General features: G+C 45.2%; 1 protein-coding gene across 9 annotated transcripts; it reads right to left on the reverse strand.

The window, feature by feature from the left end:
- Positions 1-400: 400 nt before the first annotated feature.
- TMEM71 (transmembrane protein 71) lies at positions 401-24,846 on the reverse strand. Of its 9 annotated transcripts, none has more exons than XM_081116275.1 (11): positions 24,711-24,831; positions 24,559-24,622; positions 23,007-23,095; positions 21,325-21,385; positions 19,570-19,782; positions 17,904-18,076; positions 10,607-10,792; positions 7,180-7,255; positions 4,081-4,142; positions 3,930-3,990; positions 407-909 (listed from the first exon to the last, which is right to left on the reverse strand). In XM_081116275.1, the coding sequence occupies exons 3-11, from the start codon at positions 23,044-23,046 to the stop codon at positions 894-896; spliced, it is 888 nt and encodes a 295-aa protein (XP_080972401.1). In that variant the 5' UTR covers positions 23,047-23,095; positions 24,559-24,622; positions 24,711-24,831; the 3' UTR covers positions 407-893. The 9 variants fall into 9 exon arrangements, with proteins under 9 accessions (XP_080972403.1, XP_080972404.1, XP_080972405.1 ...); XM_081116273.1 differs by having other exon boundaries at positions 23,001-23,095; XM_081116272.1 differs by having other exon boundaries at positions 17,904-18,097; positions 24,711-24,829.
- Between the last annotated feature and the right edge of the window lie 1,357 nt (positions 24,847-26,203).

Here is a 26,203-nt window from a genome sequence, read left to right on the forward strand (position 1 = left end):
CTCCACACAAGTTTCTAGACAGAGAATATTATACAGAACAAATCTGAATTGCAAGACACCTTCGAGAACATATCCCAAGCAGGAGGGATGGAGCGGGAGCGGCTCCGACAACCCTTCCGTGTGTTTGGCAACAGCACCGGTTTTGCATCTTTCAAAGCACTCTGGTGTTTGGCCTTTATTTTGCCCTTAAGCAATCTTTCTGCGTTAAATCTTTATTTTAACTGCAATGTTAGCGACAGGTCCTCCTGAGCCCCAGGAAGGTTAAAAAAAAAAAATGGTTCGAAAGAACGTACCTTCCAAAAAATGGCTCTGTCCTGCCCATGCCTCATCCACCATCGTCTGCTGTCACCACCCAATATTTAGCTGCTCCTTTAGGAAAAAGAATGACTTTTTCTACATTGCATTTTAAGTATAAACTGCATTTATTTACTTTCAAGTTGGTATTGGTTATATAAACTTGCTTTCTTTATTCAACTCAAGCAGTTGAGCGAAGGGCGGGTCCATGTGGGCAGGCCTAGGGGTCCGAGTTGCTACAAGCTCCCCACAGAATCATCGGATGAAAGTCAGTGTTCGAGAACCGCGGCCGCAGGGAATAGTAGGACGGTGTTTACCCGGGTGGTAGGTCCTCTACCACACTTGCCAGCCCTTCTCCTTCCCACGGCTAGCGTTTGCAAGGGAAAGATGAATCAATATTATTTGCACAAACACAGTATAGCGGTGAGGGCAAAACTGGGATTTTTAAAAAATCACATAACCAAATTAAATGGTTTTTCTCAAGTATCCAGTTGCTCACTCCCTTCCAGGAAAGCCGTTGATTCAGAGCAAACTGCAAATGGGACAATTTCCGGATATTCAGATTGAAGACATTCATCAGAGGCACTCCTGAATGGCTGTCAAATTTTGGCAAACCTAGATCAGAGAAAGGAGAAGGGAAATGCATAATTCATCCACATACACAGGAAGTGCGGCATCTAATCACTGCACACACGCACACGCCCGTGTGCACACGCGCTGACGAACTAGCTTGAATAACAACGAGGAAAGGGGGCTTCAACCTCGAGCAACTTTTTTTTTTTTTTTTTTTTTTGCCTTACAAGTTCTCAGTTCTCCTTTTTTTCTGACAGGCTACAGAGGTGTTTGCTCCTAATCCCAGCTCATTACTTAGTTAATTATCAGCTCATATTGTTTTCTTTCTCTACTCTCCTACAACAGAAGTGCCTATAGGCTAAAAAGTGGGTTTTCCCCATATTTCTACTCCCTAAGGTTTATTCATTCATTCACCAAGTCTATAAACATACCTTTCTGCATGTAAGTGTAGAGAGAACAGATGTTACCCATTTTGCTACCCTGAAGCCATAAATTGGCAAAATGCAGATTGCTGATGCTAACACATTATTGGCAGTGGGGTACCTGTGATGACCGTCATTTGAAAGGGACAGTCTGACCAACGGTGAACAGTGTAGACAGTCTCCACACTCACAGACTTCAAGTTTAACAAAGTAGGCGGTTGAGTAAGGATTACGTTATGGTAAAAGGGATTGACTTGAGAAGCATAAAGTGCTCAAGAAGCGGCACCTAATCTAACGTATGTGGAGTGCGGGGCAGGTGGGAGGGCTCCTCCCTCTATGTCTGTGGCCCTGGGTCCATGTCTGTGGTCCTGGGTGCAGAGCCTGCCCTCCACCCCCTCAGATCCTCACGCGTGATCGCCAGGACAGACTAGCGAGTCGTTCTTGACTCCTGATGGTAATAACCATGTCTTTGGCTCATTAGTTTCTGGATATGTTTATATGTGAGGAAGAGTATTGCGAAATCTACACTATATAGGCTCAGAGCCCTTGGCTATAAAGTACTTTAAGAAATGATGCAGCAAATCTATTCAATTTCATGAATATTTATGGCGTGTGTACTATATTCAGGGCATTGAGGTGGATACAAACGTGAAGTCAGAAGTCCTTGTTTTCATAGGTCTTAAAGGCAAGAGTGTGTGTAGAGGATGCCTGGGGGGCAGGGAATAAGTAACAGTGGAGAAGGGATGACAGAAAAGGTTAGAGTATGTACACAAATAATCGTAGAAGGGATCCTATTCCAGAAATGAGGCTGCAGATGAGTGTTTCAGGAGGTATCATTCTCCTCCTGATCCAATAACCTTTAGGAGACAACAAATCAGGATCTCAGCACAGCGGGAGGTGCCCTCGAAGCAGTAGGTGACCGGGCACCTGCAGAGCTACTGGCTCTTCGGGAGCCTTCCCCGCCCACACTCCCCGCCCCTCCTGGATGGAGAACCCTCCCTCCGGGTGTTCCCACAGCCTCTGTGCTAACTCTGTCCTTGAACTTCCCATATTACCTATTAAAAGGCAACTCCACTGTGCCCTTTCTAATTAGACTCTGAATTCTCAAGGCCCTGGCACCCGACCCTGCCACCTAGCAGCAGTGTCTTGGTAGAGAGACCATGAATGTCTGCTGAGCAGAGCTGGGCACCCAGTGTCGCACAGAACCCATAAATTCTCAATATTTGTAGGTTAAGTGATGCCACTTTAGGGTTTTACAAACCATCTGTCCAAGATGTTCATAGTTAATGTTCAAAGACTAACCTGGAGAGGCTGTTGACAATGGAGACCCCTCAGAAATTTGAACTCGGAAGGTCTGGCATCAGGTTGCATAAATCTGCTCTTTAAACCCACTCCCCACTTGATTCTAGAGAGGTGGTCACCAGGCCCTGCTTTGAGAAGCTCTGCCCTCGTTACAGGGCTTCCTAACGACGTGACCCTCGTCTTTCGGATTACTTGTACATATTCATCTTAAAACCCCCAGAGAATGGATGTACCATCTGACAAACAATAATGTTTCACTCCTGAAAGCTGAGTTATGAAATGACTCCTTGGGTGAGAATCCTCTGTGTAGACATTATTGGTTCGGCCAGTCCTGACTAGGGCACCATCTCAGCCCACGAGGCCGAGCACACGGGCAGACCTGTGGTAAATGCCATGTGAGAGCAACCTGCGGCCCAAGGGAGGGGAGTGGGTATCTCAGAAGAGCTTTAAACAAATGTCATTCATTTACAAGGGCTAAAGAATAAGGATTTCTCAGGTGACCTCAGGATCCAATTTTCTAGCTATCAGATTAAACAAAACTTAGCTATATTAGTGCCTGCCTTCGGAAACCTGGAATGCCAGGAAACTAAGGGGGCAGCATCACTTTAAGTGTCAGTAAATCGATATTGGCTGGAGCTCTAAACAAAATAAATCTTCAATCAGCCCTGCTGTAATTGCAGAATTAACAAAGATTTCGTAAACAGGGCAACGCAGCGTGGAGAGCAAAGGCCAGCAGGCTAATTTGAATTACAGACCTCAGCCTGCAGCTCTGGGAGCCGGCCTCGGGCTGCCATGCTGACGTGAAGGTAATTAACACGATCCATCTTGCCACTGACACGCTCTGCAGGCTGCTTGAAATTCCCAGCCTCTCCCCCAGACCCCAGGCGCCCTCTGAGATATGCTGAACCGTGGCAGCCAGCACACGGGGGGATTGTTCGGTGCCTGAGAGATGGCAGGGACATCGCAGTTTGTAACTGGGATCATTCCGCGGGCAGTGTGCCAGTTATTTGGGAAACTATAAGAAAAAAGGCTTCTTACTCTGAGGTATTTTTAAAGTGCAGTCTATCAATCTATAAAAGCCCTTTAGAACTACTTAAAAATTTAAAATTCATATTACTTCCTAGGTCCTGCTGCCTTAAAAATTAATTCTATCTATTTGGCCTTAAGAATTTAGACACAGGACGATAATACTATTAGATTTCAGCGGCAACATCAGGTCTGGACAAACGGTCAGGACCTTTCCCGGATGCAGCCGTTGCCATCATGACTCAGCAGAGTGTTCTCCGATTTCACGCCGAGCTCATCTCTGCCCAGTGACGACGACGAGGCAACACTTACCTGGCACCGGGGGTGGTTTTGAAGTAGCTGGCGAGGCTGAGAAACAGTAACTTGACAACATCTTGAATGAGAAAGAGAAAATATATGAAAATGGCCAAAACTGGAATGAAATACAGGAATCAGAGCAGTCATTTGGGAAACGGTTACTTACAAGCAATAGTTATCATCAAGGAGCACGTGAAGATACCGGCCAGCACTCCTCCCAGAAGCCACCTGAAAGGACAGGACGGCGCAGGTCAGCAGGCTGATCGCGTCGCCAACACAGGAGGCCTTCTTTGAGACTGACACAGATGTGTGATGTTAAGATTTACTATAAAACTACCGTGCTAAAGAGAGTGGGTACTGACAAAAGGATAGAAATATAGATCAACGGAAGAGGAGACACGGCCCAGAAAAAGATCCACACAGGCCGCTAAATGATTTTTAACAGAGTTGCAAAAGCAATTCGATGGAGCAAGGATCGTCCTTTCAACCAGTGGTGATGACCCAATTGTATATCCGCATGCAAGGAATGAGCCTGCGCAGGTGCATCACTCCTCAACACAAATGTAATTCAGACTGAGTCATAGACTGAAATAGAAACCACAAGAGTATGAAACTTCTAGAAAAACAAGAGAGAAATTCCGTATGCCTCCTGCTTCCCGACCTTGCCCCAAAGTGTTAAACATTTGGGGTTTTGCCAACCTGATGGGTGACTGTATCACAGGGTGGATTTTCTTAAAAGAATAATGTATTTATTGTTTCTATACTCAAACTATGAATTATTTAAAGAGATTACAAATAAATACAAAGGAGAAAGGAAAATATCATGAAAATCCCCATCAGCCTGCAGCAGCCACGACGCCAATCTGATGAGTATCCTTTCAGACACCTCTTTATACGCATTTTTAAGTTGAACATTTTCACTTTAAATTATTTAATTTAATTTTAAGCTATGTGTTGAAATTGAGCTTTAACCAAGGTTCACTAAAGCATGTAAAGTGCACAGGAAGTGCACTGGTTTGGAGTTTTTGGGCTTTTTTACATCAGCCTCTGGAATTGCTACCCAAGTCAAGATATAGAATATTTCCAGCACCCTGTGAGGTTTCCTTTGTTGTCCCATCCCACTCTATCCGCCTGAACTAACCATCATTCTTACATCTACAGTAACTGACTCATTTTGCCTTTTCTTGGATTTTATACATATATTCAATCATACATTCCTGTATCTGTCATATTTTACTTACATAATATCTATGAGATTCATCTATGCTGTTGCCCATATGAATTGTTCTTCTTTAACCGATTATTTACTTAAGTAACCTTCTGAGGTTAGAATAACTTTAGATACACAGAGACATTGCAAAAAAATTGCATAGACGTTTCCCACACACCCCTCATCCAGCTTCTCCAATCCAGCATCTTACAATACACAGCACATTTGTCATAATTAAGGAGCCAACATTGGTGCATCACTGTTGCTACATTCAGACTGTAGGGTTTCCCGTGATTTCTCCATGCGCTATCCAGGACACCACGGGACATTTGGTCATCATGTCTCCTCAGTGTCCTCTGGGCTGTGACAATTCCTCAGACTCTCCTTCGTTTCGATGACCTTGACAGTTCTGAGGACTGTCTGCAGGTAGATCACATGCAGAATGTCCTTCACTTTGGTTTTCCTCACGGTTAGACTGGGGTCTGGAACCACAGAGGTGAAGGGCCATTCTCATCACATCATATCGAGGGGTCATGCCGTCAACAGAACTTACCCCTGTTGATGTTGACCTTGATTATCTGAGGTCATGATTGCAAAGTTTCTCGGCTGTAAAGTTACCTTTCCTTCCTCTTGACATAGTCTACTCTTTGGAAGCAAGTTCTAAATGCTCAAGGGGTAGGGAGCGAAGTGCCCCTCTTAAGGGGGAAATATCTACAGAAATTAACCCAAGAGGCGTATTACACGAACAGTCCTGTGACATACAGGAAAGAGTTTCATGGTCAACTACGTTTAGGAAACGCCAAGTTAAATAAAGCCAAATGAGTTTCTTCAGGACATTGTTTTCACCATGGCTTGGTCATGCTACAGCACATTATGATCTCCCGATGTGGTGTATGAGGCAGGATTTTGCAAATTTATTTTTAACCACAGGACCTCTCCCCATTTTTGTTCTTTGATCTCCTTGTGATCTAAAAATTCTTCTCAAACCTCATAATTATCTGAGCAGCTCATCTTAAAACAATGATTATCACTAGATCTAAATTAGTATCTCAAGGGATGGGATCCAGGCCTTTGTATTTAAAAACACAGCTCCCCTAAGTGACATGTGGTATTTGACCCTCCAGAGACGGGACTTGAGAGCAAGTAGTAGCATTTGAGAAGAGCCCAAGACTGTGCCATTCCTCCCTGTTTCACTAATTCAAAAGTGAGAGCCCCTGGCACCGGGGATACAGTAGAAAGAGACATGCAATGTCTCAGCTCTCAGGGAGTTCACATTCTTATAGGGAGAAATAATATTTATACAAGTGAACATATAATAGGTGCTCTAAAGAAAAGTGAGGCGTGTGTGATAGAGTGATATGCTGTTTATACAGGGCTGTCAAGGGAGGCTTTCTGATGATGTGACATTGGCACAGATTCTGGAAGGAAGGAAGGTCATCCATTATGAGGCTTTCTGGAGAAGACTGTACTAGGCAGCAGCGTAAACAGCATGTGCAAAGGCCCTGAGGCATGGGCGGGCTTAGCACAGAAGGGACATGATCACTGGCCTGGAGACTTGGGCAAGAAAAGGACAGGAAGGGCATGCTTGACAGAGGGTAGAACAGAAACGTGCCCTTAATCAGGCAAGAGCATTATGTGCTCTGAGATGCTGAGTAGGCATCCCTGGACTAGATACTTTATGTTAGGATAAAAAATTCAATGGGAAAGGTGGAGTCCCAGCAGGATTCCAAGTGTCCTAGTGGGAACTTTAAGTGCCCTTGAATTCCAGGCAGAGGTACTTAGTCTGTTTTTGTAACAGAGAGTCAAGGAGGATTTCAACAAAGGATGATACACAGTAAATTTCTAGCAAGATACACTGGCTTTTGTATGCTTTGTGAGATGATGAGAGGAGGGAGGTGACAGATAAGGGAATACTTACCATGGATAGACAAATGAGCAAACCTCAACCACAGAGCTACCTAAAAATGCTTTGTGGAATAAGGCAAGTAAATTATCAATCGACTACAGCTCTATTAATTACGAAACGCCACTGCATGAAAATAAAATCGGAATTACCTTGCACATGCAGAAATGATCAGGCATGCAGCAAGCAGAACTGTTTGAAAGGCGATCTCTCCCAACAAACTGGCTTCTAATAGGAAAAATAGAAATAAATGAATTAGAAATCATTGCTGATTAAGTAATATTGGAACAGCAGAATTATACTAAAACTTCTCTTCTATGTACCAAGAAGAAAGTTTTCAGATGTATGTCATCCCAAAAACTGGTTAGAAGTAACAAGATAAGATTATCAAATGCTAGAAAAATTCTGCAAATAGTCAGATTTTTTTTTCTCTCATTAAAAAAAATAAATGATAATGCTCCATAAACAGTTTGGGGCTTGCCTTTTACTTTAATGTTGGGGAAAGGGTTTGTAGAATTTATACTGTCAGAAATCTAACTTTGCGGAGTGCCTGATAACTCAGAGCTTTTGTGCACTGGTACATTTAATCAACACAACAAACCTAGGAGGTAGAAACTATTACTGTAAGTTCTGAAAATGAAACCAAGATGAGAGGAATGATGAAATTTGTCTAAGGTCACACAGCTATGAAGGGCCAGAGCCAAGATTAAAAAACCCATCTAGGAGGAACATGGTTTGTCTGAAATGGGGTAGGGAAAGAATTGCAACTTTGTATACTGGGAGTCTCTAAAGGGCAAACAAGGAGCATATATGATGAGCTCTTTGGCCTTGCAAAACTCTTTGCTATCAATAAAATAGTGCTGCTGAGCCACAGTGGGAATGACTGCGAATTCTCCAGCAGTGATAAACCTGAGTTAAACCAATCAGAACCCTGATCGTATTCTAATCACCTAAAAGAAATCAGAGCCGGTTTGAGGATTACCAGGTAAAGATGTAACGGAAAGTATAAACAGACCCCAACTTATTTGCCAAATGCTTCAAAAGCCCAATTTTGCAACAGTTATTTAAAAGTTAGAATGACTTTGTGCAATGAATGCGATTATTTTTGCTATTTATGCTATGAATGAAGACCCACTTTGTCCATCGTGTGGGCGGAACGCTGGAGATTGGCAACGCAGAATGCGGCAGCTGCTGCTGATGGCGCTGCAAATGTACAGTAGTTCATGTACGCTGTGAATTAAGTAAGTTATTGTGGGTTCAACTGAACACTCAATCATCTTTCTGAAGTGTGTTTCTATTCTTAGCCTCCTCCGATTTCCTGTGGAATTTGGAAAACATTTCCTCACTGCAAAGATCACTGGGCTTGAATATTGAAGAATGAATGACTGGGTTTAAATTCAAGTTCTGCAAAGGTATGAGTTATGTGATTCTGGACAAGGTGTTCATTGATTCATCCCATCAGTAGCCATTTACGTGGTACCTATTTTCGCTTACCTGAAGTGTAACCTCCTTCAAGAAGTCTTCCTTGATTCCTTCAATTCCCCCTTGGTCCATAGCCAAGATACATGATTCCTACATATCACCACCAGTGCTCTTTCCACAATGAGTTGAAATTGCTGTTTTGTTTCTCTATATTTCCCCATTAGACTCCAGGCTCACCGAGAATAGTTGACATCTATTTGCTGTTCGTTGGTGGCAGTGCCCATAATTTCCTTGGGGGACCGCCCCTTCCCTTCCCTTTGTTCATGGCTCGGGTGAGACACTGAGTTCTCTCTGAGCATTTGGCCACTCCACACCATTTGGAGCTTCACATACTTGTTGACAGTGATTGGTTTTGTCATGTAAGTGAGACCCTTCCAGAACCAATGAAACTGGGCCTCATGACATAATTCCAGACGCTCTCATCTTTTTCTGCTGAGCTGGAATCTGGAGAGTTGTAGGCACAGAGTCGATAAGAGCCACCATAGGTCAATAGCCTTCTAAAGAGTAAAGCTGACACGCAAGAGAAGAGACAGCAAAAGTAGAGACAGACAGAAACCCCGAAATCTATGCCTGGGATTTTCATTAATAGGAAGCAAGAAATTTTGTTACTGATAATACACTTCTAGTTGGGTTTCCACCTGCTGGAACTCAAAGATCCCTGGCTGGTGAACACGATGTTATGTGTGCCTGTACCATCAGCACGTGGAACATCGCCTGGAACAGAATGCACACTCAAAAGCCACACGTGAAGGAGATAAAGGGAAATCAGAGGGGGACCTTGTCCATCGGGGCTTCATAGGTGGGCGAGATAGGTGCAGAGGGCTAGGGAATCATGGGGAAGCAAAGTGCTTCCTCCGCCAGCCAGGGGGGGACAAAGAAGGCCCCCCAGAGGTGGTCTTGTTTGATTTAAACCTCGAAGAAGGAGTTGGGGTCTTAACTATAGCATGTGGGGGACAAATCCTAGACACAGCAAAGAACGTGTGCAAAGGCAAAGGTAAAGGTGGCCCGTCTGAACTTGAGTCTTCTTATCTGTGAAACAGAGGTAGTTCACCTAATTGGCCCACCACAGTCATGGAGGCGGGCACTGTGTGGGCAGTTTGGACAAAGTGTCCCTCCTGAAGGAGCTCCTAGCCCGGTGGGCGGGACACATTAGTAAACAAGCAACGGCCATGCAGGAAATGGGCATGAGAGCAGGGAGCCCTGGGGGCAGAGGAGCACAAAGGGGGGTCACTGGACACCCCCTCCCCAGAAGCACAGGTGGGCTCCCTGGAGGAGGTGGCTTTGAACCCTTAGTAGGTATTGATCACCTAGAAACAGTCTAAACAGTAAAAGCTGCTTTCCCTGTCATCCCAACACCTGGAAAGAAAACTAGAACCCCCTTCTTAACATTGGTTTAATAGCCGCCCTGGGAACACAATGAACTAGGGCGGACTGGTCTTCGGGAGAAGAGATGGGCAGTGAAGGGAATTCTCATGATTCTGTGATTTAAAGGGCTGGGTGAATTGTCTCTGAGGTCCAGCTAACAGGTGGGAGCTGGGCTTTGAACCTTGGCAAGCTGATGCCCGAGACACGATGTCACACTGCATGAAATGGGATTAATCCGATACCAGCTGACTAGAGATCTGGGGACATCCTCGCTGCATTAACTTCGGATTGACTCCTGACGGAGATCCCAGCAGCTTTATACCTTTTGACTGTTCCTTGCCAGGGACATAGCAGTAAAGGATGTTTTTTCTTCTTTTCTTTCTTGCTTCATACGGAGTATGTCAGATACACAGCCAAGTATGAAGACAGAGTAGCAGACACCTGGGAACGCGCTGCCCAGGCTTCGCAAAGCCTGACGTTTCGCCAAATGTCCTCAGGGTTTTAAAAAGAAATAAAACTCTGTAAATCCGGGCCTCCCGAGGCCTCTAAGGTGCGGCCCCAAAGGCAGTCACCCCCTTTTGAATGCGTCCCTGGCGCTGGCGGCAGCCCAGGCCTGCCTCCCTCGCGCAGGTTGATGCCTGTTCCTGAGAGCACCTTAGTCACCTCCCTGCTGTTCTCGGCCCTGGGGGGAAGAATTGTTTGGGTGTGGCAAAGATAAAAAAGAAAACTCACTTGAATGATCCAAAATGTCCCCTTGGAGACGTTCAGAAGCCATCCACTGGGGCTGAAGGGACACGTTGTGGGAGTTTTTTCCTGGCACCTCTGGCGCGATGTGGCCCGAGGAGGAGGCTTTGCCAGACTCTGCACTTGGCTTCTCTGACTCCCAGTCCCCAGTCAGGGGACAGTCAAAATCAGCGCCTGGAAAAGCAGAGGGGTCCGTGTGCATGTGTGTGCGTGTGCACGCGGTGTGTTCAGTGACTCTCAAGGCACTGGAGCTAGTGATCGTGACAAGAGGAATGCCAGTGGAGTGGGACGGGACATGGGCCTCTAGGTGAGATGGCACTTCCATCGGTCACCATCACTGAACGCTGAAGAGGAAGGGTCTTCAGCACAGAGACCTGCAAAGGCCAGGCCATGAGGTCTGGCGAAGGAAGCCAGTGCCAGAGCAGTTAGAACAAAGAGACGAAGTGACGGAGGGGAGGCCGGTGGAACATGAAGCTGGAGAACCAGATTGAGGCAGGTCACAAAGGCGTGGGCTTCCCGCCGAGGAGTTTGGAATTTATGCCTCGGGCAGTGAAGTGATGGAGCGGCTGAGGGAGGGTGGCACTCTACTCGAGCGTCTGTGCATTTTCAGGTAATAGTGTGGTTTTGATACACGATAAACACCCAGGTGGTTCTGAAAGAAATCATGAAAAATAAGAAAGGCTTTCTCTGCTTTGGTTGCTGTCATGGGGTGTCTGGAGGGTGCAGTGACTAAGGAAATAACAGTGGAGAGGAAAGACTGAGGCCACCCGCAAGGGACATCCCCAGAGAAGACCCCAAGCCTGAGGAAACTGGAAACTGGAGCAAGGGGAGGGGAGAAGGCAAAGCTTTATGGGCAAGGGGCAGGCACATCTGCTCATTCGATCAGTGCCGTTGCTGTATAAGGACACACGCTGCACTGGAGGGGCTGGGAGCCGGACGTGCAAGAGACAAGAGACGCTGCTGTGCCTGCTCATGGCGAGGAGAGGGACAGACATACAGGCCAGCAGTTAGGATGCAATGAGGTCATTGCAACAACGAAGGCTAGCAGAAGGTATGCAGTGGGAACCTAGGAAAGAGTGTCTGAGCCTGTCTGGGGCATCCAGGGAGGCTTCACAGAGGAGGCAGTACCTATGTGGAAACTTGAGGGATGAGTAGGAGTTCTTCCAGAGAGGCAGCAGGAAGAGGGCAGGCCAGGCAGAGGTGGGGTGGAGAGGGGGAAGGGGAGTGGAGGGGGGGCAGAGAAGAGGAAGAGAGACACCAGCCTGTCGGAGAACGTGGTGGGTTCTCAGGAGAGCGAGTTCTCCTGCGTGGCTGGAGAGCATGTGAGTGTAGTCTGTCCTGGGAAATGATTCTGGCTGCACTGCTAGCAGGGGTCAAGTCATAGAAGGCCTCACGGGTCACACTCGGGAGCTGAAGTTTATCCTGTGGCCACCGGGAGCCTGAGTGTAACAGGGGGAGCTCTGTCTGTGTGTTGAAATGCTCACTCAGCAGGAAGACACCTGAGGGATCCCAGCCCCTTCACAGGAGCTGGAGGTGACTACGGGACTGCAGAAGGTACTCAGGGTCCTCACATAACAGTGCTTCTTAACAGGGTCGTTTCTCCCCCAGGGGTCACTGGGCCATGTCTGGAGACATTTTTGGTTGTTACAAGTTGGGGGTGGGAGAGGGGTGGTTCTGGCCTCTGGTGAACACAGCTCAGGGATGCTGCCCAACAGCCTGTAACGCACAGGACAGGCCTCACAACAAAGCATTTCTCAGCCCAAAAGGTCAATAATGCTGAGGTTGTAAAACCCTGTTATAGACAGCGACCTAACCGTACAGGGGTCTTCAACGCATAGCTCTTTCCATAGTTCTGGTAAGTGCGTAAGGAGAGGACGCTGGCTCTTCTGCATCTGCTTCTCGATTGCCCCTCTTGTCAAAGCACCGGCTCTGCCTTGGTAGGGCAGGTTGTAATTTATGGTTTTATAGTTACTATGTAAACACATACATATAATATGCAATATGTGTGCTTTGTATTTAACGTCTGCTGTCCTTGCTAGACTAAAAGCTCCCTGAAGGAAAGGTCACCTCTTCTGTCCCAGACACCAGCAAATAACATCTTTCTTATAGTTAGCACTTAATAGATATGTTAATAAGTGGAGACTTCTGGTCGGGGGAGGCATTCAGTTTCTATACTCAGACTCTAACTTGGGCCTGCTACAGCAGGGCTACATTAACCATAGAGATAGGGGGTCAATTCTCACCTTCACAGAGGCTAAAGCTGACCTGAGCTTAAGGCGTCAGGCAAGTAGAGTGGCCTCCTGGCCTAGGCGCGTGGGCTGACTCCACTGAGGCACAGTCCTACTTAGCCTGGAGACTGGGCCAATGAACTGGTGCTTTTGGGCACAGGAATTGCTGCCAACCCAGCAGGCTCCCTCCCAACTGTTCTTCCCACCGCTTGGGGCCACTTGACAGCAGAAGCAGCTCTGCTGGTTGCCATAGAGAAAAAAGGCCAGCAGAAAGTGAAACGTGCAGACCACCCAGTAATGACCACACAACACTGCAGAGGAGGTGCTGGACCTTGGTCACCACAGCACTATTCACAATAGCCAAGAAACAGAAACAACCCAAGGGTTCATCAATAGACAAATCAACAAGATTCTGCTCTTTGGGACACTATGGATGAACCTGGAGGACAGTATGCTAAGCGAAATGAGCCAACCATAGAAGGACAGAAACTGCATGATCCCACTTGCATGAGGAATCTGAAATCGTTGCACTCATAGAGGCAGAGAGTTAAGTGGTGGTTGCCAGGGGCTGGGGGCGGGGGAATGTAGAGAGTTTGAGTTAAGCAAATGACTAAGTTCCAGAGATCTGCTGAACAGCATGGTGCCTATAGTTAACAACACGGTATTTTATGCACTTCAAAACTTGTTAACAGGGCAGATCTTATGTTAAATGTTCTTACTCCAAAAACCCAAAGACCCCTAGCTCAGTAGCTCCGTTGGTTAGAGCATTGTCCTGATAAGCCAAGGTTGGGGGTTCAAGCCCCAGTCAGGGCACATACAAGAATCAACGCATGAATGCATAAACAAGTGGAACAACAGATTGACGTTTCTCTCTCTCTCTAAAATCAATCAATAAATAATAAAACAGACCAAAGAAACCCAAACAAACAAACAAACAAACAACAAAGGGACCCAAGGAAACTCTGGAGATGTTGGATGTCTGTTACCTTGATTGTGGGGATGGTGTCACGGGTGTTTGCATATGTCTGAACTCATTGAATTACACATATTAAACATGTACAGTTCTTCATATATCCAAAAACGAAGAGGCTGTATAGGGACATGAGAAAGAACTGGGAACTTTCATGCCTGATTATATATTCATGAGTGGCACTAAATTAAGATCTGGAGAGACGAAGATGAGGCTGTGACAATAAGAGCTGCCCTGTGCTGTTGCCCAAGGCTGCCCTGCTGAGCCTAGGGCCTTGCCACTGAGAGCTGGATGGCATAGGGAACTGTCTCCTATGTGGAATACTGGGATCCTACACGGAATTTTCTAAAAGGAGAGATGGCATCAAAGAGGGAAGCCACGAAAGATCTTAACACTAAAAAATGACCAGGGATTTTCCTTCTCTGAAAAGACATGTTTTGCCCCAAATTTACACTTTTCCTAACTGACATTTAATTTTTTTCTCCACCCTTAATAATAAATGGGAGGATCGTAATGCAAGAAACATTTCGGCAATTAGCTCTTGTATTAGATTTGAAGGTATTGATTTCATCCTGTGTCCCCGGGCTGGTGGAGCGTGGTTTACTTCTGTTTTAGAAGGATGAATCTGTTTCTTCCGAGCACATTTCCATATCCTTGCATGTAAAGTGGGCATTGCTTTTAGCTAGAGAAGGAAACACAAAGCTACGTACAGAAGCTTCCATCAAAGATATTTATGGGAGCGGCATTAATTAGATCTAGAGAAAGCCGCAGACCTGGAGCTGGGGTCCACGCCTGAGGCCATCCTGCCTTTCTGCGTGAGGACTGGCAGAAACGGGGGGGTCCTGACCGGTCTTCCCTGTGCGAGTCCTCTCTCCATTTCCAGCCTGACTCGCGGGGCTCGAGGAATGCACCCCCAATCGCGGTATTGGGGTCTAGGGAGCTGCCTGAAGAATGAATTGCAGCTAATGAGGGAAGGTGTCTCGACACAGCTGTGAAAGGGGTGAACTAAGGATAAACAAAATAGGCAACAACAACAAAAAATTCTTTTCAGCCTGAAAAATGAAGTGAGGGAAAATGAGTGGAAGTAAGTTTTGATTGCATCCATTACCCAGAGAGAAAACAGCAAAACAACTTAATTTTGAATTCTTGAGTCTTTCTAACTAAGCAGCATTTCCAGAGAAAAATAAATTGCTTAGCAGTCACGGGGCCTTGGGCAAATCTGGAAAACACGGAGTCTGGGGAAGATCTGGGTACAGCTGACGGCCGAGGCGGGAGATTTCAGTCCTGTGTGCACTCGGGTTGGCTAATTACTGGTTTTGGAGGGGGTGGTTTGACTCGTTATATTTAAAAGATATTTGGAAACCTTGAGAATTTTTAACAAGATACCTCAAGCATGTGCAGCTCTGCTGTGGTCCAATTGCTTTAAAATTGTTAGGACATATTTTCAGAGGCAGCTATGGAAAAACTAGATGTGAATTCCCAAATTGGTACACCACGGCCTTCAGAACAGTGATTCCCAAATGCTAGTCATCCAAGCATCATTTCCCTGATTTTTCCTGTCTCCCAGAGCCCGTGTACCCCTATGCATTTAATATTTTCCTCTAATTGTCCCAGTTTAGTCTTTTACTTTAAAGGGAACGTTACATCCATCATTTAAATGCCCTGAAAGAAAATAAATGTAAAACTAAGTACAATGAAAATGAAACCTTATTTAATTTGCACTAAACACTGGTTTAGCAGAAAGCTCTGAGCTTGTTCTTTGCTAAAAGAATTTTGTTAAAACGAAACACAGACTTCAAGAGTCTTAAAGCTACTGAGGCTCTACCCGAGCCCTTCTCTTTGGTTTTAGCAGCATTTCGAGAGGACTGGAGGAGCCCGCAGAGCTTCTCTCCCTCTGCGAGACTCGGCGTTCGTTGCTGCCGTGCTCTAGGGGCACCTGCTGCCCACCCCACACTTGGGGAAACGTGGCGTTAGAACTGAGAAGCAGCTTGTTCTTTGTGCACCAGAAAGCCAGCCTAGATCCAAGGGATGCAAACTTTCAACGGTTTATGAGAGGTCAGCACGAGCAAGCCGCTTCTGCAGCAGGGCTGCCAATGAGAGGGCGCAGCTGCAAAAGGCACGAGAGTCCAACCTGGGCAGATCGCAGAGACAGAAAGCGGACTAATGGCTGTCAGGGGCTGGGAGGGGGACCCGGGGAATGGGCAGTGACCGGTGATGTGTGTGGGGTTTCTCTTGGGTAACAAAAATGTTCTGGAATTAGAAAGTGGTCATCAGTGCACCACCTACCTTTTTTAAAACTATATTTTTAAAAATCACCTAATTCCACAAATTAAAATGGTAAATTTTATGAATGTAAATTATATCTCAGTGAAAAGTAACGAGTGCTCCTTATTTCCATGGGTATTTGTGCCGGCCTGTCAGGGATGCTGACGGTCAGTAAGATGACCCCTATGTTGCCTTCTGACTGGAGATTCCACACATAACTCATCGACAGGAGACTCCTTAAGGCTGCAGGACACTTGAACTAACTTCTCTCTAAAGCTGTACACCATTAGCCATTTCTTTTTCTTTTTTAAATAGCAGCATGAGGCTGAAAACTGAATTCTATTTTTTATTTTTATTCAATTTATCCGAGTAGCATCGGCTAATAACCTGTGAACTTCAGATGTACAACTTTACAACACAGCACCTGCACCCCCCCGTGTGTGCCCTCACCAGGAACTTTGACCTCCTCACCCTCTTTGCCCCCCCCCCGGGAACCACCACTCTGTTCTCCGTGTCTGTGAGTTTGTTTGTTCATTTGTTGCTTTCTGTTTTCTGTCCCACATTTGAGGGAAATCATATGGTTCTTGTCCTTTTTCAGCTGACTTATTTCCCTTGGCATGTAATTCAAGATCTGTCCATGTTATAGCAACGGCAGTGTTTCATCTTTTCCTGTGGCTGACTTCAGACACTTCCTTACATTGTCTCCTCTTTGCTGTCGTGTTCTTCAGGTTCCCTGCCTGAGAGATCTTCCCCAGAGAGTCTTTCCTGGATGTAGCATAGTGAGCAGGTGCTCGAGACTCCCGGGTTTGAATCCAGGCTATGCTACTCCCTAGGTGTGAGGCCCCAAGAAACGTATCTAATCTGCCTTAGTTTTCCCTTCTGTAAAATGGGGGTAAGACTAGTGTGCCCCATGTTGTTGTGAATCTCTGACTCCATCATATACCTTTTCTTCATGGCACTTACCACAGTTATCGTTTTGTATTTGTTTGTGCAATTATTTAACAAAGACCTGCACCCCACCCCCTGCCCCAGTAAATGAGAAACAAGGGTTATGCTGTTTCATAGTCACCCTACATTCCCCAGACCTAGGGAAATGCCTGGCAGATGGCAAGTGCCCAACAAATACCCGTTGTTTCCTTCTTACGAATAAAAATAATTATAACTGAAAATTATTGAGTGTCAAGCATCGAACTATGCTTGGTATTTATTGTCCCATTCAATATTAAGATATACTTTAAGTTCCCATTACTGTGTTTTATATGCATATATATAATGTATGTTGTATATAATATATATTATATAATACATATATATGATATATCCACTGTATATAGACGGCATATATTTCAACAAGAATACTTCATATATTAGTATCATATATATTCATATATATTATAATATCTAAATATATTATTATCATACTATCCATACCTATCTTGTTTTAAAAATGAAGAAATTGAGATTTAGCAAAGTTAAGTAACTATCACAATGTGCCTAAACTAGGACTTGACCTCTGACTCCAGCATCCTTTCTCCACCCATATACCATACAGAAAAGATACCTTGGAGGTGTGCATATATTTTTCAGGTCTTATCAACTTCATAATTTATGCATTTAAATGTTAGGCTATTTTGCAGGACATGGACATGTAAGTATTTGGACCACATAAGTAGTGTGGAGAGAACTTTAGATGAAATTTTAAATGTGGCCCACCCTCTCTATCAGAATGACTATGGTCTCTGGATTTTACAGTGGTCCAGGACCAAGCATTGCACAGCTCGCTTGGAAACATTTCACCATGGAAAAGGAGATTCAGACTCACCATTTTCATTGCAATGGTGCATGTCCAGCCTGCTGACTCCCTCCATCCAGATGTCCTCACCCGGGGAAGAGTCAACATCACCAAAGATATTTCCATGCAGCCAGGATTCAGAGGCACCGAGGTTGAAGAGAGAAGAGAAAGGACGGCGGATTCTCTTTTTCTTTCTAAATATTCTGGAGAGAAATGAAAGCAGCCTGATGGATAGTGAAGAACAGTCCCCCCAGGTTCAAAACAGAGAATTTAGTGAAAGTGATTTGAAGAACAGAGCGTATCTCTACAATCCAGGTCCACGAAGCGCATTGTATGTGTTCCCTTTATTAATTCCACAGAAGTTCCTTGCGTTTCTGTGTGAGCCAGGTGCTTAGATCAAAGTCAAAGATGCCAAGATAAATGACAAGACCTTGGGCACAGTTTGCAATCCAGTGTGGGAGGAAAACCAGAGCAATGCAGATTATAGCTAATGCTTTCAGAGAGCTCACTCCATGCCAGGTGTCTTTCTTAGTGGTTTACATATAAAGACTCACACCACCCGCAGAATGGCCCTATGAGGTCTGTACCACGGTTGCCCCATTTTTCAAATCAAGAAACTGAGGCACCAAGTGGCTGAGTAACTTGTCTGAGGTCATAGCTGAGGTGCAAACCCGGGCAGTCTGGCTCCATAGTCTCTGCTCTGCTACTGTGCTGTGGAGGGGATGTGCTCTGACGGAATTAACCAGGGGCTCTGTGTTAAGGGCACCAGATGTAAGAGCACAGAAGGGCATTGCCCATCGGCAGTTAAGGGAGGCTTCGTGAGATAGGAGAGCTCTGAGCTGCATAGGATGGTCTGACCTGTTCACTGACGCACAGGAAGGTCCCATATTGGATCATGCTAAGAAATGAGGCCATAAGGGTAACAAGAAGGCCAATAATGAAAAAACTTGACCGTTACGTGAAGGAGCTGGAATCTGATGTTCGAGCAAAGGGAGATCACTGAAGTACGTCAAGGGGCAGGGGTGGTGGTGACGTGATTGTTTGCATTTCTGAAAGATTTTGACTGCTCACACGTCCACAGTCCCAGCAATCCATCTTCTACCTAAACCACCCACCTGGTCATTGGTGTTTTCTTGCTAAAGAGAACTCTGACAAATTGTCCATGGTTCCTCCTATCTACAAAATGAACGGCAGACTTCTTAGCCTGGCATGTGACCCCCTCCACCCAGCCCCTGCTTCTGTGCCCAGTCTTCTCTCTTACAGACCAACCCTTTTCACCTTCAGTTCTATTTCTGCCAAACTACTTGCCATTCCCCAAATTGTATCAGGGTCTCTCAGAACTCTCTCTGGAAGCCCCCTTTCCCACTCCTATTTTAACTAACGTCCTGCTCTCTCAAGACTCACACCAATCATCACCATGTCTAGGAAGCTTGTGTTAACCTGTTCCCCCAAGTGAAATGGGCTCCTTCCTGTTCCCCTCACTTCACCCTCTTCAGACGTCTACCCCGGTACCTACACCCCTTCACTGCTTCTGTTTGTTTCCATGTTAGCTATACCTGCCCCTTATTAGCCTTTGAGTCTCCACAGTCTGGCGCAGTAATAGGCTGCGTATAAATGAATGCTGAATGAACAAATGAATGAATAATTGATGGATGGATTGGACTTTTGATATTTCTATGTAATATTTTCTACTTACCTAACTGAGTTCTCCTTGTACATCACACTGGTCTGGGATGGGCTCAGGGTTATGTTGCCATCTCTGTCACAGAGGAAACTGTCCTCTGTCCAAATGTAGTAGCCATTGGTGAGGAGTCTGGGACTTCGGCGGCAGGGAAGGTAGGAGCCTGTCAGGGGGTCTACGGAGCAGCAGTCAAAGGAACTGTCACCATTCAGGAAATCACAGGCAAAACTGAAGCGGGAGGAAGGATAGATACCATGAAGTGTTACTTAGCCACAAAAAAGAATGAAATCCTACCTTTTGCGACAGCATGGATGGGCCTAGAAGGTGTTACACTAAGTGAAACGAGTTAGTCAGAGAAAGACAAAAACCATGATTTCACTTATATGTGGAACCTAAAGAACAAAATAAACGAACAAAGTAGAAACACACAGATACAGATACAGATGATACAGATACAGATACAGATACAGATACAGATACAGATACAGATACAGATACAGATACAGATACAGATACAGGCTGATGGTTGCCAGAGGGGAGGGGGCTGGGAACTGTGTGGAAAATGTGAATGGATTGAGAAGGAAAGTCCTTTAAATCTCTGTACAGAACATCCAGTCACACAAATCCACATTTCTAGTTACTGTGAAGGAAAACACCTTTTTACATCCATGGTTACCAATTACTTCTGCAACCCTGAGAATGTCACTCTCAATCTTCTGGGCTTCATCTCCTCCCCTGTGAGAACACGAACCACGGGACGTTTAGTGCTTCTTTCTGTTTGAAACACTTCGACGACTCTACTATGGCTCATAAGTTTCTTCACCATGCAATGCACCACACCCTCATGCTCTATTGAATTTCTGATATATTTTAAAATTTAAAAACCTATTCATAAGTAATGCATGCACTAAAGTTAGTAATAGCATTTTAAATGGATATTATTTAGTATTGAAAACTTTTTATGGGCCTGGCTCATACTTCATTCTTTACCTACTTTAGACAAACCTCCCTAAAAGCTGAGTATTATTATCTTCGCTATGCAGCAGGGGGAAAAATGACATGCAGAAGGGCAAGTGACAGATATTTTGCAAAGCTAGTACGTGGCAGAGCAAGGATCTGAATGCTGGGCTATCTGACTTTAAAGCACGTGCTCTTTCCACAAGGCCTGCTTTTCCATACTTGGCTGATTCACTGACAGTAGTAGGGGGCCTAGGATTTACAAAAAACAGATTGTAACACCTGTATGGTCCCTTTATACCATCAGCACATTTCACAAAATGCTAGAGGAAACTGATGTTTGCACGGGGAATAACAGACAGACAGATATGGGCAGGGGGAGGGAAGGGAGGAAAAGAGACTTCATTGCAGAAATGGCATGAAATAGCCAACTCCACGTGTTTGCGTGGAACATGACATTGGCCAGCATGTGCATGGGTGGAGAATCCTGGTGCTCTTGTAAAGAGAGATAGAAAAAGCATATTTAAGAGAATGTAAATCAGAGAAAACGTGACTGTACCTCAGGATACAGTAGTTCCTCCACTCACCAAACAAACAAGTCATATTTGCCTACACATTCACACACCCCTCCAAAAAAATCCGTTGTTAGATTAGACAAGTCTTCATTTTCTATGTGCACAAGACTGAAAATAGTGTACCCATACCCAGCTGGGTGATACCTAAAATTAATGCTTTTAAACCAAGAATACAACAAAATAATGCATGCAGGAAGAGAACTGATTGATTTTTCTTGTAAAAAGCCCCGTGGAATACCTTGTGAAAATGCACGTGGGAGACAGCTCTCCAGCATGTTCTTTCTTGGACCCGGAGGCACCTGCATAAGGAAATGAGAGGGAAGTGGGCACTGATCGCCCCTCGCCAGCCCGCCCGATGCAGCAGTGGCATTGTGACCCGGGACGTGGGCCCGGCCGAGGTCCCGGCCTCAGCAGAGGCTCCCCTGGTGCAGCCGTCCGGCGGATCGGTACTGACACAACTTGTCACCGGGCCTCTGTGGGAAGCCAGGAACATTCTAGGGGCTTCTGTCGTCGGTGTCTTATCCTGCTCAACACTCCTTTAGAGGCTCCTTAGTGCAGGATGAGGCAATAATAAGTCATTAGCATCAGGCCCCCTCGTGAAAAGGAGGAAGAGAGCGTGTGGCGTGAAGCCGTAGGAACCGAAGTCAGTTGCCCGGTGCGCCGCTGACTTCAGCTTATTCAGTGATTTGAGGAACCCAGTCATCTGCTCGGGAGCTCTCTCATTAGTGCACTTTAGGGCACTTTGATTTTAAAGTAATGAGCAAGAGGCGTTAGTGGAGGGGAAAAAATAAAGTTTTGTTTCATATAAATGATTTTCTAATGTAGGAAGGCTGTGAGTATTCTTAATTAAGAAACAAAAGCATCCATCCATTCATTCCAGTGTCACCAAAAGCCTGGCAACAGATATCAATCGGGGGTGTGGTAGTTCATTGATATCCTAAACTCTGGAGCAGAATTTTGTATTACATAGGAAGGCCGTGAATACTTCCATTAGACAGGCTCGGTGGAGCTCGATTCCGTTACTGGCAGCTGATAGCTAAGCAAAGAGAGGAATTTCGGCGTTCGGCGTGGGCTGGCTGACTTATGGAAAGATGTGGGCATGTGCGCAGTGAAGCGCCACTCAGCCACCGGAGAAGGCGAATACTGCCACCTGCGACAACATGGAAGGCCTTGAGAATACTACGCTGACATAAGTCAGTCAGAAAGAGCTAAGAATCATATGATTTCACTCATGCATGGGACATAAAACTGAAACTCGTGGGCACAGACAGTAACGTGGTGGTTGCCAGAGGGAAGGAGGTGGAGGGAGAGGAGGGAGCCTAAGATATGGTGACAGAAGATGGTTGGCTTTGGGTGGTGGGCACACAGTGCAGTATACAGATCATAGAAATCTACACTTGAAACCTGTATGATCCTATTAACCAAGGTCACCCCCATAAAGTTAATAAAAATTGAAGGAAAAAAAAGAAAATAGTAGGTGTGTGAGGGAGGGTTAGAAGCAGGGTTTGGGGAGAAAATAACAAGAGGAAGGAAGAAACTTGAAACCACTACCGTTTTAACAAGTTACACCCTTGTTTTCTGCAAGTAGCTATCAAAATCATTCAGTATTTTTTAAATAGAGAAACAGTTTTACATCTTAATAGTGGCTGATAAACAATCTCCTTTCCCATTTATGCACAGGCATCTAAAAAAAAACGGTGATTTTTTTTTTTTTTCTACTAAAAGGAAAAATATCACATTTCTCTCAAGGAAAGAGATGAAGTCACAATCATTGCCAAAGTGAACACTGGCATTTAAGAAGCACGAGCTACTGACAGATGGTTAATGGTATGAGTATCAGCAAAATCAAAGCAAGGAAATTGCTAAAAGAAGTCTAATCATTCAAAAGATAATTGCGTAGAGCAATTCGCCCACATTTACTTGCCACTGGTGTTGACATCAGTTGAGATATTTGGTACATCTTGGGAAGGCTGCTTGTTCAGACTTCACAGATTTTCTGTAAAAGACGTCTAAAAAAAAGGTGGATTATATATTAAAAATAGAAAAGTGATGCCAAAACAGATGGCATCTACTAATTGCACTAGTCGGATCTGTATACTGAAATAAGGCAGGGATATTGGAAGGGAGGCAGGAGAGTGGACTGCAGGACCCCCAAGGCTGTGCCTGCCTCTACGCTTGGGTTTGACATTCTCCATTGTCTTGCTCAGCGCATCTGAATAATCTTTTTCTGTAAATAAGATCAACATTTTCTTTGGGAAACCTAGACTTGCAAAGATTGGCTTGTCATCAAAATAAAATAATAAAAATGAGTTATGTGATTAAGAAAATGGGGGACATCTATAATAGTGTCAACAATAAATGAAAAGAAAAGAAACCTGAAAAGAAGTTTGGTTCTAGAGCCCTGTAAAATAAACTTATTTATGTTGCCATCATCCAAAACACGTCCACCTCATTATCAAATTTCAGATAATGCTTGGCGTTGGCGTCTGCCTCTGGTCCAACGCCTTGAGCCACAGACAGGCAGTCACAGGGAGGGCTAGTGGTCTTTCGCACTTGTTTTCAGCCTGAACATTCCTGAGCAGCACGAGCAGAACTGCACTAAAAATAGACCACCACTGGGCAGATTTCAGAACTCAGTTTTCTCGGGCATGTTATGTACATTCTCAATTACAAATTAAACACATACCCAAGTGTGTAAAATATGCAAACTATGACCATTTACCACTCACCACAGAGCCCTACCTTCTGTTAACTATTAAACTTTGTAGATATCACTATCCTCACAGCTTTATAAGGCAGGACTGAAGGCTTTTCTGATTTACCATCTCTATACATGTTTTTAAAATGTGATAACTAGTAATGCATTGTTTTTATACCCGTGACGCATGAAACTAACCCAGGATAATTCTGTAGCTCTAAATTGATTCTTCCAATAAATGATATATAAAACCTACTTGGAAATATGGACCTTAGCTTATATAGACCTTTAGATAAGTCATGAGAACTTTCTGGCACTCCTTGAATGATCTCTAAATCAAAGCACACATTCATGGACTTTTTTTTCCCTGGAATATAAAATAGTTTTGTTTCACTATAATATAATAGTGTGTCACTTGTCCTTTGATTTTTGATCAATATAATATGAATATGTCCAGCCAGAATTACCCTATGCTAGTTTTCCCCAAGCATTAAGTTTAATTTGAAGCTAACATGCCCTGCAGCAGAAAGTGAGGTCTTAGGGCTGTATCCTACAAGTACCTGTAACAGGCTACAGGCAGTACCTAGCAGTTGAAGAAGGGTTAGTCACACAGAAAAAGACTTCAATTAGCAGCCCTAAAACTTTTCAAGAAACAGATACTATCTACCAGTCCCATCAAAGCAACAAATCTGGAAAAATAATTTGCCCAGGCACGTTCTTTCCAAAGGGAGTTCCCAGCCTTTCCTTCCAATTGATAGACAATAAAATAGTTACTGAAATACGAAGCTTCCTGAGTCTGCCAGTCAGCGGAGAAATCCAGGACCTGGCTGTTCTTCAGCTGAAAATAATGTCAGAACGTCAACAGGCGCAGGCGTCTCCTGATAAAGGGACGTCCCTCCTTCCCCTCCCCGGCGAGGCCCACGCACATCGCTGTGTCTGGCTGGCAGAGCTTTGTCTTCAGCAGCCTCTTGTGTCCTTGGTTGTTTCCTAGAACAGAAGAGCGCGTCGTTCTTGGGCAAGTCAGCCTTCAAACCGCTCTTGTTTCCTTTCAAAAAACAGCCTGCGAAACCAGAGGCTGAGTGGCAGAATGAGGTCACACTTCCTGTTGGGCTCACATCGGTGACAGTCATGCTGAGGACTCAAGACGGGCTCCTGGCCCAGCAGCGGGGGGCGTGCAGTCTGCGAGTCCAGCCAGCTGGCCGCAGGGGACGCTTTCTGGGCTCAGGCCGCACCCCTACCTGCGGGAGCCCAAGAAAACTCAGAGGAGCCCCGCTTCCTGCGGATCATCTTCTGGCCATTTCACTATGAATCACGCATAGCAGTGCTTTGTTCAAGTCACTTAGATGTATTGGTGATAATGCACTGATGCTATTAAATTCAGGATGCTGTTGAATTCCAGGAGCTTGGTCTTGTGAAAATGTCAGCACCAGGAATATGTCCATCCAGCAATCATTGCGCTTTACAGGAAACTATCTACGGGTGGCAGTTTACATTCTATATTTATATTTTATTTGAGCTCAAAGAATTTGATCTTGGTGGGTCTCTACAGATCTCTGCTGTTGGAAGTGATCAAAGAAATATACATTCCAGCAACCTGAGGTGCATCGGGTCATGGAAAGAGCGTGGGTTTGGGAGGTACTGTGCTCCATAGATTTGTGACTTAACCGGTTTGAGCTGCAACTTTCTCAATGATAAATGTGATGACGTGTATTTCAATGGATGGATTAGAGAAGGAAATGAGAGGAAAGGAGTGAGAAATAAGGGAGTCCTCACCCTGGCTGGCGTCACTGAGCAGTTAGAGCATCAGCCTGTGGACCGAAGGGCCTAGTGTTTGATTCCCATCAAGGGCATGTACCTGGAGTGTGGGTTTGTTCCCTGGCCCCGGGTGGGGCATGTGCGGGAGGCAACCAGTCGATGTGTATCTCTCGTATTGATTTCTCTCCCTCTCTCTCTCCCCCCCTCCCTTCCACTCTCTCTAAAAAAAAAAAAAAAAAAAAATCAATGGAAAAAATATCCTTGGGTAAAGATAACAAGAAAAAGAAAGACGTGAGTCCTCAGCTCAGATATGCAAGATGAGTTTCTTATTTCTTTCCTGTAAACCAGCTTTGGAGGGCCCAGCTGGCCAGGCTGGCAGGAAAGTTCATCTCATTTTCCTTGGGTTCCCTTTCTCCCTAAGATGATGCCACAGGCAGGGTCTTCTCTAGAACACGCCCGAGGCAGCAGGGGCCGTTGGAGAGCCTGTCCAGCCTGGGGTAGGCAGCTTTCAAAGAAGGCCCTCGAGGATCCTTGTGTCATCTCCTCCCTTTGAGGGTGGGCTGACACTAACTTCCCCTGCACAGAGTAGGACCAAAGTAGTGGGTTGTACCCTAAAATGATTAGTCTACAAAAGACTGCGCTCCGTCTTGCTGGGCCCTCCGCT

Source organism: Miniopterus schreibersii, assembly GCF_964146895.1.
Source record: "Miniopterus schreibersii genome assembly, chromosome: 17".
NCBI lineage: Eukaryota > Metazoa > Chordata > Mammalia > Chiroptera > Miniopteridae > Miniopterus > Miniopterus schreibersii.